The 13,168-nt window shown below is 41.5% G+C and overlaps 1 protein-coding gene across 1 annotated transcript in view; it reads left to right on the forward strand.

The window, feature by feature from the left end:
* Lnk (SH2B adapter-like protein Lnk) overlaps nucleotides 1-13,168 on the forward strand; it is a 157,224-nt gene that overhangs the window by 100,235 nt on the left and 43,821 nt on the right. Inside the window, exon 5 of the mRNA XM_067094982.1 lies at nucleotides 9,440-9,530. Within this exon, the coding sequence (XP_066951083.1) occupies nucleotides 9,440-9,530 (91 nt within the window). The remainder of the gene's footprint in view (nucleotides 1-9,439; nucleotides 9,531-13,168) is intronic.

Consider the following 13,168-nt stretch of genomic DNA (forward strand, 5'->3'; position numbering starts at 1 on the left):
CAGCACCTCTGTTAGGTATGTATTGCTGCCAATACCCAATTATCAGCACCAATAAAAGCAGAATTTGGCGATTTTCAGCACCAGAAATTGCCAATTTTCGTCGCTAGACAAGCGCCGTAAAACCGGATCCCTGTTAACTGGGGACTGCCGGTACCTTTGGCTACTGCTAAACGGGTAAGCGAGTTGCAGGCTATTGACAAGTGCATCGGTTTTTCTCAAGGAGACGCTGTCTGCACCTCCTTGCTTGGCTTCCTAGCTAAGAACGAGCCTCCATCTAAACCCTGGCCACGCTTGTTCTCCATTAAGAACTTACTGGACATTCTAGGACCAGAGGAGGAGGAAAGGGTCCTTTGCCCAGTAAGGGCTTTGAGGTATTACTTAGACAGGACTGAGAGGATCAAAGGCCCTGCCAGTAATCTCTGGTGTTCTGTGAAGAATCCATCAAAACCCATGTCCAAGAATGAGCTGTCATTTTTCCTCAGAAGCCTTATTATAGAGGCACACTCTCATATAATAGAAGATGTCCTGCCTACCTTTAAGGCGAGAGCATACAATATTAGGGCTGTCACTACTTCGTATCCTTTTAGGCGTAACTGTCGCTCTCGACAGTCCTCCAGTTAACATACTGGAAATGCAGTTCCATTTTTGCCTCACACTATGAAAAAATAGAAATGACGTTTGAAACTCACAGTACCCTAGGTCCGTTATTGGTGGTTGGCTTGGTGTTGGGGGAAGAAGCATAGGAAGCACCCCTTCTTATCCATAACTTCTTCGCCTTGAATTTTGGGTGTTGAGTTTCTTTTGGGGAACCTGGGGGTACTTGTAACCTGAGAGCCCACCAGTCTGTGGTAGTGGTATGATGGTTTTTAATCATTATTATTATTGTTGGTGTAGGTAACTACTTTATTTGGTCTATTGTATTTTGGTATTGTGTTCAGGGCAAGGGCAGATTTTGTCTCTGTTGCTTTATGGGTGTTCAGAAGACTCCTTCATTCCAAAGCTCCTTTTAAAAGCAGGGACTTCTCACAGCTATACCAGCTATACTGCTAAGTCACCACAGCCTGTTGCCTGTTCCCAGGCTGCAGCTGAGCGCCACTGGAAAGGTGGCTCAGTTAGTGCTAATCGTCTGTCATCAGACTCGGGTAACTTGTTGCCCGACATACATGCCAGCGGCTTTGAGTTATCTCCTCTAGGCCTTTGAAGAGGCAGTCTGCCATTGTGGACAGTTGTCCTCCTCCTGTTAAGAGGTATAAGGAGACAAGTGCCAGTCTACAACCTTCATCACCATTCCACCTTCGGACAGCCGGTAGTCTATGAGGTTTTTGAGCGACCAGTGCTTGTGCCTAGTCTCCCTGATCTTTCTCGTAAGTGTCCATCGCCCTCTTCTCTTCAGTCTCGTGTTTCTGAACGCCCATCCCCATGTCGCTCACTTTGGCGCTGAACTCAGCTTCTTCAACCTACGCAGCACCAACTTCAGTCTGCTCGGCGCCAGCTGCGGACTGCTCGGTGCTAACCTCGCCGTTTCCGCGCCCATCTCCGCAGGATTCTTCCCTGGCCCCACTTTGTCGTCAGCTGGAGGATATTATGGGTTTTTTGAAGAAAAGATCTTCATCTTCAAAGAGCAAGGATCCATCTTTGTCTCTGATTTCATCAGATGAGGCGGAAGCAGAGCATGATTCCATCCCTTCATTAGCTTACTCCAGTTTGCTGAAGTTCTTCCTGGCAAACTTTCCTGACTTTTTCGACCCTGCTTCTTCTGCTTCACCTGCGTCTACCTTCCTCATGAGGAAACGCTCTTTGGACGCTGCTCATCTCCCAAGTTAGTTCTTTCCTCCTCTTTGAAGAAATTCCTTCAAGAAGTGAATGAGTGGTTGACCTATGATAGGGAACAAGGTAAAGCTACCTTTGCCTTCCCTCCCTCTAAGCTTCTGAAGAGGAAATACCGCTTATATGCGACTGGAGAGGCACCTGCATTGGGAGTCTCTGACTTCTCCCAAGGGGACTTCCCCGGTCTGGTTGATGCTACGTGCTGAGCTGCATTCGCCTTGCCAAGATTATGTTTTTCTCTCTCGATCTTGTTCATCTCGTCAAGAACTTTTTTAAAGTTTTGGAGATCTTCAGTTTTCTGGACTCGACTGTGGGAGCTTTGGCAAGAAAAAATTGAAGACTGTCTGACCCTGCCGAAGATTTTGCTTCTGACTGACTTGGTGTTTTACCATGTGCCGTAAAGCCGTCAGGGATGGTTCTGCTGAACTTGCTTCTCTTTTCTCGATGGGCATCCTCAAGAAATGGAAGTTGTGGTGTTCATTTGCCACAAAGGAAGTAACTACGAAGCAGAAATCAGCGGTCTTGTTTTCTCCCTTAGGCAAGACCCATCTCTTCCTTCAGGAGACAGTTAAGGAAGTGTTATCAGCCCTTCAGAAGAAATCCACTACAGATCCTTTAGCTCAGTCTGCCAAGCGCCTGAAGGAAACTCCCTCTGTTCCAAGTATTTCTTGCCCTTGCAACTGCAGCCCTTTCATGGAGCAAGATCAAAACCTCAACCCAGACCTCAAGCTAACCTGCGTCCTCCATCGAGGTCCATCAAGAAGTTTACTTTCAAGCCTGCTGCTAAGAAATGAAGCTTTTGTCCTTCATGCACCCGTTGGAGGCGAGCTTTGTCTCTTTTGGGAGGAATGGAGTCGCACAGGAGTGGACTGGGTGGTCCAAGTAGTGAGAAGTGGTTACTCCATTCCTCTCAGACAGGTCTCCCTTGTCCAGGTCTCCGATCATCTCGATGACCTGCTCAGCAGGGTCCAAGAAGTTTTTTGGCTCTTGGTCAAGAGGTAGAGTCCTTGATTCAAGATGGGGCAATAGAGGAGGTACTGGATCATTAATCGGAGAGGTTTTACAACCAACCCTTCCAAGTCCCCAAATCATCGGGGGGCTGGAGGCCTGTCCTGGACGTCAGCGCCCTGAACTTATTCATAGTAAAGACGAAACCAGCTGTGGGCCTCTTCGCAACATCAAGAAGTTATCATGTGCCTCTCTGTGGCTCCCCAGTCACGGACCATCTCGCATGGCGACGGATGCCATGCTGTTGGATTGGACGGGCTTGGATGTCCACGCCTTCCCACCTTCTGAATTGATCAGCGTTCCATTCTGGCCCAGGTAAGAATTGTTTCCAGATCTGCTGTGCCTGTTAGTGGACTTCCCAAGACTTCTGCCACAAAGACAGTCGCTGCTCAGACAAGCACACTTCCTCAGGTCCCATCAAGGATTGTCCACTCGGGCCCTGACAGGCTTCAGACTGTTGGGGGGCTTTGTCAGAGTGTAAAGGCTTTTCAAAGCAAACTACAGAAGCTTTTGCTAGGCGCAAAAAATCTTCTGCTAGCAGGCTCTACCAATCCAAGTGGTCAGCTTTCAGAGGATGGTACTGACAGATAACATCTCATCTTCTGAAACCTCTATAAGCAAGTTAGCTGACTTTTGGCCTTTCCTGAGGACCGATAGGAAGTTGTCTTCTTCTACCATAAAGGGGTATAGGCCATTGTTGTAAGACCTCAGAGATTTTATCAGATCCTTCGAAACCTCCATTAGAAAGCCTGGATTTTCTCTCCTGGAATTTGGATGTTGTTCTGAAGTGGCTTAGGAGCTCATCCTTCTAACAACCCAGATCGGACTCTTTTCAGAATCTCACTGGGGAGACTCTCATTCTTGTGGCATTAGAGATTGCAAACGCGATAGCAAGAGGTAAGCCTTCAACATGAGAGTAGGTTTTGCAGATGGAAATGCAGTATACTCTCTCTCTCTCTCTCTCTCTCTCTCTCTCTCTCTCTCTCTCTCTCTCTCTCTCTCTCTCTCTCTCTCTCTCTCTCTCTCTCTTGTTTTCCTCACCAAGAATGAGGATGTTTCCAAACCTCGGCCTCGCTTGTTCATTATTAGGAGCTTAACCCTTAAACGCCGACTGGACGTATCGTAAGTCGACTAAAATTGTCTGTCAGGTGACGAGTGGACGTACTGTACGTCGACTACAAAAAAATTTCAACCTTCAGTCAACTTTGACTTGACTGAAATGGTCGAAAAACGCAATTGTAAGCTAAAACTCTTACATTCTAGTAATATTCAATCATTTACCTTCATTTTGCAACAAATTGGAAGTCTCTAGCACAATATTTCGATTTATGGTGAATTTTTGAAAAAAACTTTTTCCTTATGTCTGCGCACGGTAACTCGGCTGAACATCTCAGAAATTCTTTTGTCACTTTGTCGTAATGTTTGCACCATTTTATATTAGTCGTTACATAAAGTTTTATATACGAAAATGTGTGCAATTTCATGTAGAATACAACAAAAAATAACTCATGGTTGTAGCTTTTATCAGTTTTGAAATATTTTCATATAAATCACGATAAGTGCCAAAATTTCAACTTTTGGTAAACTTTGACTCGACCGAAATGGTCGAAAAACGTAATTGTAAGTTAAAATTCTTACATTCCAGTAATATTCAATCATTTACCTTCATTTTGCAACCAATTGGAAGTCTCTAGCACAATATTTCGATTTATGGTGAATTTAAAAAAAAAAACATTTTTCCTTACATCCGCGCACGGTAACTCGGCCGACCATCTCAGAAATTCTTTTGTCGCTGTTGTAATGTTTGCACCGTTTTATATTAGTCATTACATAAAGTTTTATATATGAAAATGTGCTCAATTTCATGTAGAATACAACAAAAATAACTCATGGTTGTAGCTTTTATCAGTTTTGAAATATTTTCATATAAATCACGATAAGTGCCAAAATTTCAACCTTCGGTCAACTTTGACTCGACCGAAATGGTCGATAAACACAATTGTAAGCTAAAACGCTTACATTCTAGTAACATTCAATCATTTACCTTCATTTTGCAACAAATTGGAAGTCTCTAGCACAATATTTCCATTTATGGTGAATTTTTAAAAAAAAACTTCTTCCTTACGTCCGCGCGGTAACTCAGCCGAACATCTCAGAAATTCTTTCGTCACTTTGTCATAATGTTTGCACCGTTTTATATTAGTCGTTACATAAAGTTTTATATATTAAAATGTGCTCAATTTCATGTAGAATACAACAAAAAATAACTCATGGTTGTAGCTTTTATCAGTTTTGAAATATATTCATATAAATCACGATAAATAGAAAAAATTTCAACCTTCGGTCAACTTTAACTCGACCGAAATGGTCGAAAAATGCAATTGTAAGCTAAAACACTTACATTCTAATAATATTCAAACAATTACGTTCATTTTGCAACAAACGGGAAGTCTAGCACAATATTTCGATTTATGGTGAATTTTTGAAAAATAACTTTTTTTTACGTCCGCGAGTTACGAATTCATGGATCATTTTGTGATAATATTTTCTCTGTGTTGCTTTGATTGTTTTACAATTTGTTAAATACCAAAGTCATCGCAATTTAGTGTACAATACAAAAAAAAAAAAATAACTCATTAGCTTTAACCGTTTTGCTCACAGTGCGATTTGTATACAATTATATACAGTATGAAATTTTTTTTTGCACTGTCATATATTTCAATATTTATATATGATAATGATATTTTTTTTAATTTGTGATGGTTGCATACTGAACTTCAGGCAATGACAAAAAAAGGAGCCAAAAATGAACTCTTAATCTTAAAAATTAAGCGTGCTGTGATTTTTTGAAAAAACTTTTTTTCCTCTTCGGCGCTAACTCCCGAATGCCGCCGGCATACGGCAAACACTTTTGTAAATAGAGGCTCGGCGTTTAATGGTTAATGGACATCCTCAGGCCAGGGGAGAAAGAGAGACTTCTTTGTCCTGTGGGAACCTTGAAGTTCTATCTTCAGAGGACAGAAAAGATCAGAGGACCCTCCGACAAGTTTCGGTGCTCAGTGAAGATCCCTTCACGCCCTCTGTCAAAGAATGTGCCTTCTTTCTTCCTTAGAAGTTTGATTACAGAAATGCATTCTCAAGTTCAGGAAGATGTTTTATCTTCCCTTATGGTCAAAGCTCATGAGGTTCAGGCTGTCGCTCTCAGCCAGTAGTGTCCCTCTTTTTCGACTCGCTTGGCGCCCACCTCGGGTCAGTCTTACACACTCGACCATTTGGCGCCAACTGTGGAGAGTTCAGAGCCAATACTTGGGCACTAGCCGTCAACAGTGGGGCTCTTGCCGCCAAATTCCGGGTGCTCGGCGCTGACTTCCGGGATCCATGGCTGGCATAGTTGAGAAAGGAAGCATAGAGGGCTCTCTGTCCCTCTTCCGTCCCTTCGCCTTGTTGTAAGGTCGTTGAGTTTAAGGGATGCTTGGGGCTAAAGTGTACATGGAGTACCCACCAGTTTTAATGGTTGGGTTAGTGGCTCTTTATTTTAGTTGTAGGTGACAGTGTTGTGTTTTTTCTGGTCTATGTACAGGGCAAGGATGCTATTTTTTGTCTTTGTTAACCATCGGTAAACTTCCATGGCTGCAAAGTACCCACTAAAGTAGAGGCGGCTCTTGGCCAATACTGCCATGTCCTCTACAGGTTAAGGTGAGCGCCGACCAGAGGCGGTACCTGCCTAAAGCAGCTCTCTTACCAGTTAAGGTACAGCAAGCATTGACCCAATGCTGTCAACCTCTCTAGTTTGAAATCATTATCTTTATAAATGTTTTGGATTAGAACATGTCATGATTCCCACCTCCTCTCAGTGTGGAATCAGCTATGTAATTGCTTGGTAAGTCACTTATATAAAAAAAGACATTTTTATGATAAAATAGTTTTATATATACTTACCAAGCAATTACATAATCAGAGCTCACCCTGCTCCCTGTAACGGACATATGGGCATTGAATGAATTGAAGCTCTTTTCTGAGTTGTACCTATCAGTCCCAAAAGTGGGCGGGACTTGTCACTTACACTAGCGATGGTAGCGCCACAGCAAAGATTTGGATTCTTAAGACTGCTGTGTGGAAAGCTAGTAGCTATGTAATTGTTTGGTAGTATATATAAAACTTTATTTTATCATAAAAATGACATTTTCATCTTCATAACAGACTGTTTTTGGAACAGAATATGTCCATTTATCCCACCACCTATCAATGTGGGTTTCAGCTGTGTAATTGCTTGGTAAGTTACATATATGAAAATGGTATTTTCAAGATAAAATTAAGTTTCATATATACTTACCAGGTAATTACAGATCAGAGCCCTCCCTCCTCCCCTCTGATAGACATTAAGCACAATAGAAGTGATCCTCTCTTTTTGTTATACCTATTGTTCCCCGATAGAGGGCTGGGTAGTTACCTACACTAAAAAACAAATGAATCGCTACCGTGAACTTCAAATTTTTAATTGCCACGTGAATAGAAAGTATAGCTGTGTAATTACTTGGTAAGTATACTTTATTGAAACTAATTTTATATGAAACTAAGCTCTTTTATCATGAAAGTACCATTTTTCTCTGAAGGTTCCCAGTTTTTACAGCCCCCCTAGGGGTCTAAGCTCTGTCTGCGAGGTTTTCCTCCTGTTACACCTTTAAAACCTTTCTACTATCAATTTCCTTTTCAGTGCTGAATGACTGAGTCCCAGGAGTTCTTACAGAGGGTTGGTGATTGGTAGGTGGGTCACAATAGCTGGAGTCCAACAATTTAATGATGTCCAGATAAATTCAAAGTACAAGCATGAAGAAGAAGCTTCTTTTCAGATCTAGCAGCTTTAAATGTAAATGACCTTATGCACCACTGATATTAACTGGACAACAGCATCATGTTGTCTGTATTGAAGAAAGTAACCTTAGCTGCCCCTAGAAGAAGGGTTCAGCAGTCTCTTTTGTACATTGAACTTATCTCAGAGAACTTTCCATATGGAACAAGTTCAGGCAGTTTCTCTGCATTTACTGGTATTTAACCTTTGTGCCAGCTGTGATCCAATAGCTCCTGTAACTGATCAGTGTCGATCAGGCAGCTGTAGGCATGATCTCCAGGCTTACAAGTAAACCATGGTGAACTCAACAGGCATAGTGTGTCTACCAGGGCAGGTCTCCCAAGAATTTTGCTGTGAATATGGTTGCTCTGCAGATATTCACACCTTCCAAGAGAGTGATCTGCATAGGCTGGAGTGATTCATATTAAATGGTGGTTATTAGTGAAACTGCACTTTGCCATTGATTTAATCCATGGACTGGGTCTCAGGTAGAGGAACAACATAATGACTCCATTTCTTATTCTTGCTGTGGTTCATTTTGTGAGAAAGGACAAGGAGAATGCTTTTCTTAGTTGGTGCAATCTGTAGGTACTTGAACAAACGTGTATGTTATTGTTTCCCATAGAAGATAACTGGAAAAATAAGCTTGTTTTGGTTACAATTTCAGTGCTGATATAAGTTATGTAAAATACTATATTTGAAGTAATAGTTGTTGTTGCTGGAGCACTTTACCATTAACAGAAGCCCACTTCCAGGCAGTTGCCTTGTAACTGATGAATGTACTTGACTGGTAACATGTCATACAGATAAAGACTGTTATAGAATAGGAGAACACACCTCATGTGAAAAAGACTGGGATCCTTTTGAGATATATGTTGGATATCCAGGTACTACTGTAGATTTGATTAAATTGAAGGTACCCATGACCAACTAGATAACAGCTGGAGTGCCACATGAAGTTAGGCAACAGAAGATAAAGAGCATTGATGACTGAAGGAGCATCTTTTATAGTACTCCTGTATACAGATACTTTGGCAAAAGACATAAAGGAGGGGGGCCCACACCAACAATTTAATGATGTCCAGCATATATTTGAAGCACAAGCATGGAGAAGAATCTTCTTTCCAGATCCAGCCGCTTAGGAGGTAGATGATCTCATGCACCACTGATATTTTCTGCTGAATAACTGCTGAATAGCCTAGAAAATATCCTAAATCGGACTTTGTTATAAATAGGGAATTAAATTTTTTTATTTTAACGCCAAGTACAAAGTTTTATGTAATGTAGCGTCCTTTTTTTACTTTACAAAATAAGCCTCCTGTTTTCCTAATAGTGCCCTACTTTCAACCCATCTAAATGATGCAAGTGTATGGTAAGCAAGCAAGATATCTTAATTGACTATAACCACTGTTAATTCAAAAAAATTTTTGGCATTTGGTTTGATGTGCAATTGTCAGGTTTTAAAGTATAAGTAAAATATTAAATTTGTATTTATGAAACACAGTAAAGTAATAGCTAGCTTTGTAATGAATTTATGATGCAACCCTACATATCTCTCTCTGCTGAATTTAGGAAGTTAAAAATATTCTTTGATGGAAAATGTAACCAAATTTATAAAAGCAAAATTGCAGTAATAAGTATTAATTTAAATTGTAAAATTAAATTAATTAGTATATAGTCTGTAGTCACAAGAATGCTGCTATGTTATAAACTGCACTTTACCCTGAAATATCTTCCTTTCTCTTAACCCCCCAGCCTCCAAGTTTGATAGTAGCAAGGCAGAATAACCTTTCAATGCATTCTAGATCACAGAATGGATTAGGAGACTATTCCAATGATGAAAATGGTAAGCAATTGGAATTTTTATTTTTGTATAAGTAACTTACCAAGTAATTACATAGCTAGTGGTTTCACTCACGCATCAGCTTAAATATTAAAAAATTGCGGTAGCTCTTTGATTGTTTAGTGTAGGTGACTGGCACCACCCACTAACGGGAATACTGTACTAGGAACGACTTAGCAGACAACCTCATTCTGTTTCTCCCGCTCTCAGTGTTAACAGCGGGTGTTTGCAGTAGCATTGTTCATTGTTTTTTGGTTGAATAATTGGAGTTCAGTGAAGTATTATCGCTTATTTCTAGTAGCCTTCAAGCTTGATAGCTTTCAGGACCAATTTTTTCTTGTTTTGTTATTATTATGTCTAATTCAAGTTCATGTAATTTTCGCTACTGTAGTGAAGTTGCAACAAAGATTAAATAATCTTCATATCACTCTCATACATTTTGCAGAGAGCTGGAAAGTTAAGTGTAAGGGCAGGAATGTAGTAAGGAGAGAATTTGTGCTGAATGTAATGTTTGGGATGAGCAATAAGAAGTAGAAGGCATCCCCGAGAGCTGAGAATTGTGCTCTGAGCACCAGCACCAGCTCCCGAGCGCCCAGCACCAGCTTCCGAGCGCCTGGCGCCAGCTCTCAAACACCCACCACCAACTCTCCCCTCTTCCCTCTTTCTCTCCTGCTATTAGCCCTCTTACTTTTTATATGCTTACTCCCGTGCCTGGCTCCCTTGCTTCCATCCTGTGCCATTGCCAATCTTGAGTCTGGGGTAACAGGAAAATCAGTCTTGTAACAGTGAAAGTGTTGTGCAAGTGGGAGGAGATGACTATCCGGCCTGCTGGTTGTCCTAGACCTAAGTCAATGTCATACTTCCCTAAACCTGGGAGGAGGCATACTGAAAGTTCAATGGAGGCTGGTGGGATTGGTCCCCCGGGTAGTTGGCCCCTTCCGTTGAGCCTGTTGCATATTCCCAGGTATTGGCAGACAGCCACTGAAAAGCCATCTATCTGGATATTGGTGGGGGAGGTGGCTATCTGGCCTGTCGGTTCTCCTAGACCTAAAATCCCTACCTTATTCCCTAAACCTGGGAGGAGACATACTGGAGGTCCAAGGGAGGCCAAGGGGGTTTGCTCCTGGATAGTTGCCCCCTCAGCCGAGCCTGTAGCACATTCCCAGGTATCGGCAGACAGCCACTGGAAAGGTGTCTTGTTGGATGTTCATATCCTTATCCTCACTGAGGAACTGGGCTTTATCATCATTCTTCAGAAGTCCCCATTGACCTCCATCGCAAGAGTCCTCTTTTTGGAGATCTGTCTCAGCTCTCAGATTTTCGGGCTTTTCCGTCTGCCAAGAGAATCGCGGCTGCTTTCAGACAGTCTGCAAGTTTTTAGCCCTTTTTCTTCTTGCTCGTACCATTAGTGGATGAGCCTACTGGGGACTCTGTCATCCACCAAGACATTAGTTTAGTTAAGCAGACTTCATATGAGAGTTGTGCAATTCTACCTCCAGTTATCATCCAGTTCTGAGGATTCTGGCTCAGACAGAAAGTGCTGTAATGTTTTTTTTTTTTGGTTCTTCACGGCCGCTGAAGATACACGCAGTTGACGGTTGCTGTTCTCCACTTCTTGTCAAGCGGTAAGGAGGCTAGCCCCATCCCACAGCCTTCCTGCAGTTTTTCTGTGGTTCCCTCTGTCTGTTCCTCAGTCTGACTTCCAATGGAATGGCGATACCTACTCTCTGAGTGCCTTTTTTGTTGAGCAACCTTACTTGGCCTCCAAGCAAGAAGAGAAAGTTTCATGAACCCTCTCAGACCAGTTCTCCCGGGTGGTGCCAATTCCTGAATACTCGGATCCAGCAAGCTCCTGGCACCAGCTTCCTAGTGCCCAGCGCTGATTCCCGAACGCCTGGTGCCTGTTCCTGAGTGCTTGGCATTATCTATCTAGTTCTTGGCTCCTGCCGTTGAATGCCTAGCACCCGCTCACAGATAATTTTTTCTGCGTCTTCCTTAGCACCTGACACCAACTTTCTAATGTCTGGCACTAGTTCCTGTTTGCCCGGCGCCAATTCCCGAATCCTCGACATCAGTTCCGGAGCGCTCGGCTCTATCTCTTTATTTTCTAAGAACGCACTCTCTTTTTTTCTTTAGCGCCAGTTCCTGATTGAATGCCTGGCTTCGGTTTTCAAGTGGCCGGCAGTCTCCAGTTTACGACGGGGGTTCCATTCTGACGCTGCATCGTAAGCCGAAAATCGTTGTAAACCGAAATAATAATTGAAAATTGTAAGAAAACCTTGTTTTTAATCCTTTGAGTATCCTTTGGGTATCTTGAAAATGACATAACCTGCATTTTTATTGAGTCTTTCATTAAAAAATCCTCCAAAATTTTACCATTCTGCTGTTTTGGAGCTACTTATCTACCAGAAAAGACTTGGAATTTCACAGAACTACAGTGCTCCCCATTTTTACTTTAAGTATCATCCTACATCAAATATAGCTTAAATTATTACCCTATTACTACTGTATTAATCTTTGAAATTATATTAATAATAATATCATTTCAAAGTCATCTTAAACATTAGTACCCTTTTCCAGCCAGAGAGAGAGAGAGAGAGAGAGAGAATGAATTACCACTATGACTTACACTCAGTCATTCTTGTGCTGGCATGGGCAAAAGAGAGAGAGAGGTTTATCTCTGTAATCTCTTGAGAAATGTTAATCCAATTCTCTTTGCTGCGACTGACAACAAAAAACAATTTTTTTCTTTATCTTCCAAAGATGTACTACTACCTTTACTACACATTTTTAAAACACTGTGAACACACACACACACACACAAACAATGTGCATAGGTAAAGAGATTCAAATTAGCAGTATCTTTTCCTGAGAGAGTGAATGGCTGAACTAAGTATCTATTTATAATATATCTATCCATCTCTCATTCTACCTTTTGGAGAGAGAGAGAGAGAAAGGAAGGAAGGGAGAAATTGATCTTCTACCCTCGGTCAGAAATGTCAAGTAATTTGACATATTGGATAGTTCCAACCTCCCCCATAGCTTCAAAACTTTGGGGAAAAGACAGGGTGTGATATTTCGTTGTTTAAAAATTGAAATAATTTACTTGAAAAATGCATAAATGTTGTAATTACAGTATATTATTATTATTATTGAATCTTACTAATATTTGAAAATTAGCACTCATTATTAGGCAAGTCATTTATTTATCATACAAACAGTTAGTCCTCACCATCTCCCACAAATTTGTTAAAAAATTTTTGTGTCGTCACCCTCCTTTTAGTGTATGCAAAGCCCATGAGGTACAAGCTTTATGGTTGGTTAAAATCCCACCCTTCCTGCCAATAGCATATCGTCAAGGAGGGCGAGAGGGGGAGGAGGGGGTTGTTACAAGTTGTTATTGGCTACTCTCAATCCTTCCAGCCAATAGCATATTGTCATGGAGAGAGGGGGTTGCTACGAGCTCTGTTATTGGCTACTTTAAATCCCTCGAGCCCGTCTCGTCATGAAGCCTACATCAAAGCAATAAAAAAATTGTCACACAATCGATGATGGGATTTTAGTATATTTTTATGTTTATATACAATAATCCATATTTCTTTGAAGGATATATGCAGTACAGAGAGAGAGAGAGAGAGAGA

The sequence above is a fragment of the Macrobrachium rosenbergii genome, chromosome 4 (genome assembly GCF_040412425.1).
Source record: "Macrobrachium rosenbergii isolate ZJJX-2024 chromosome 4, ASM4041242v1, whole genome shotgun sequence".
NCBI classification, from domain to species: domain Eukaryota; kingdom Metazoa; phylum Arthropoda; class Malacostraca; order Decapoda; family Palaemonidae; genus Macrobrachium; species Macrobrachium rosenbergii.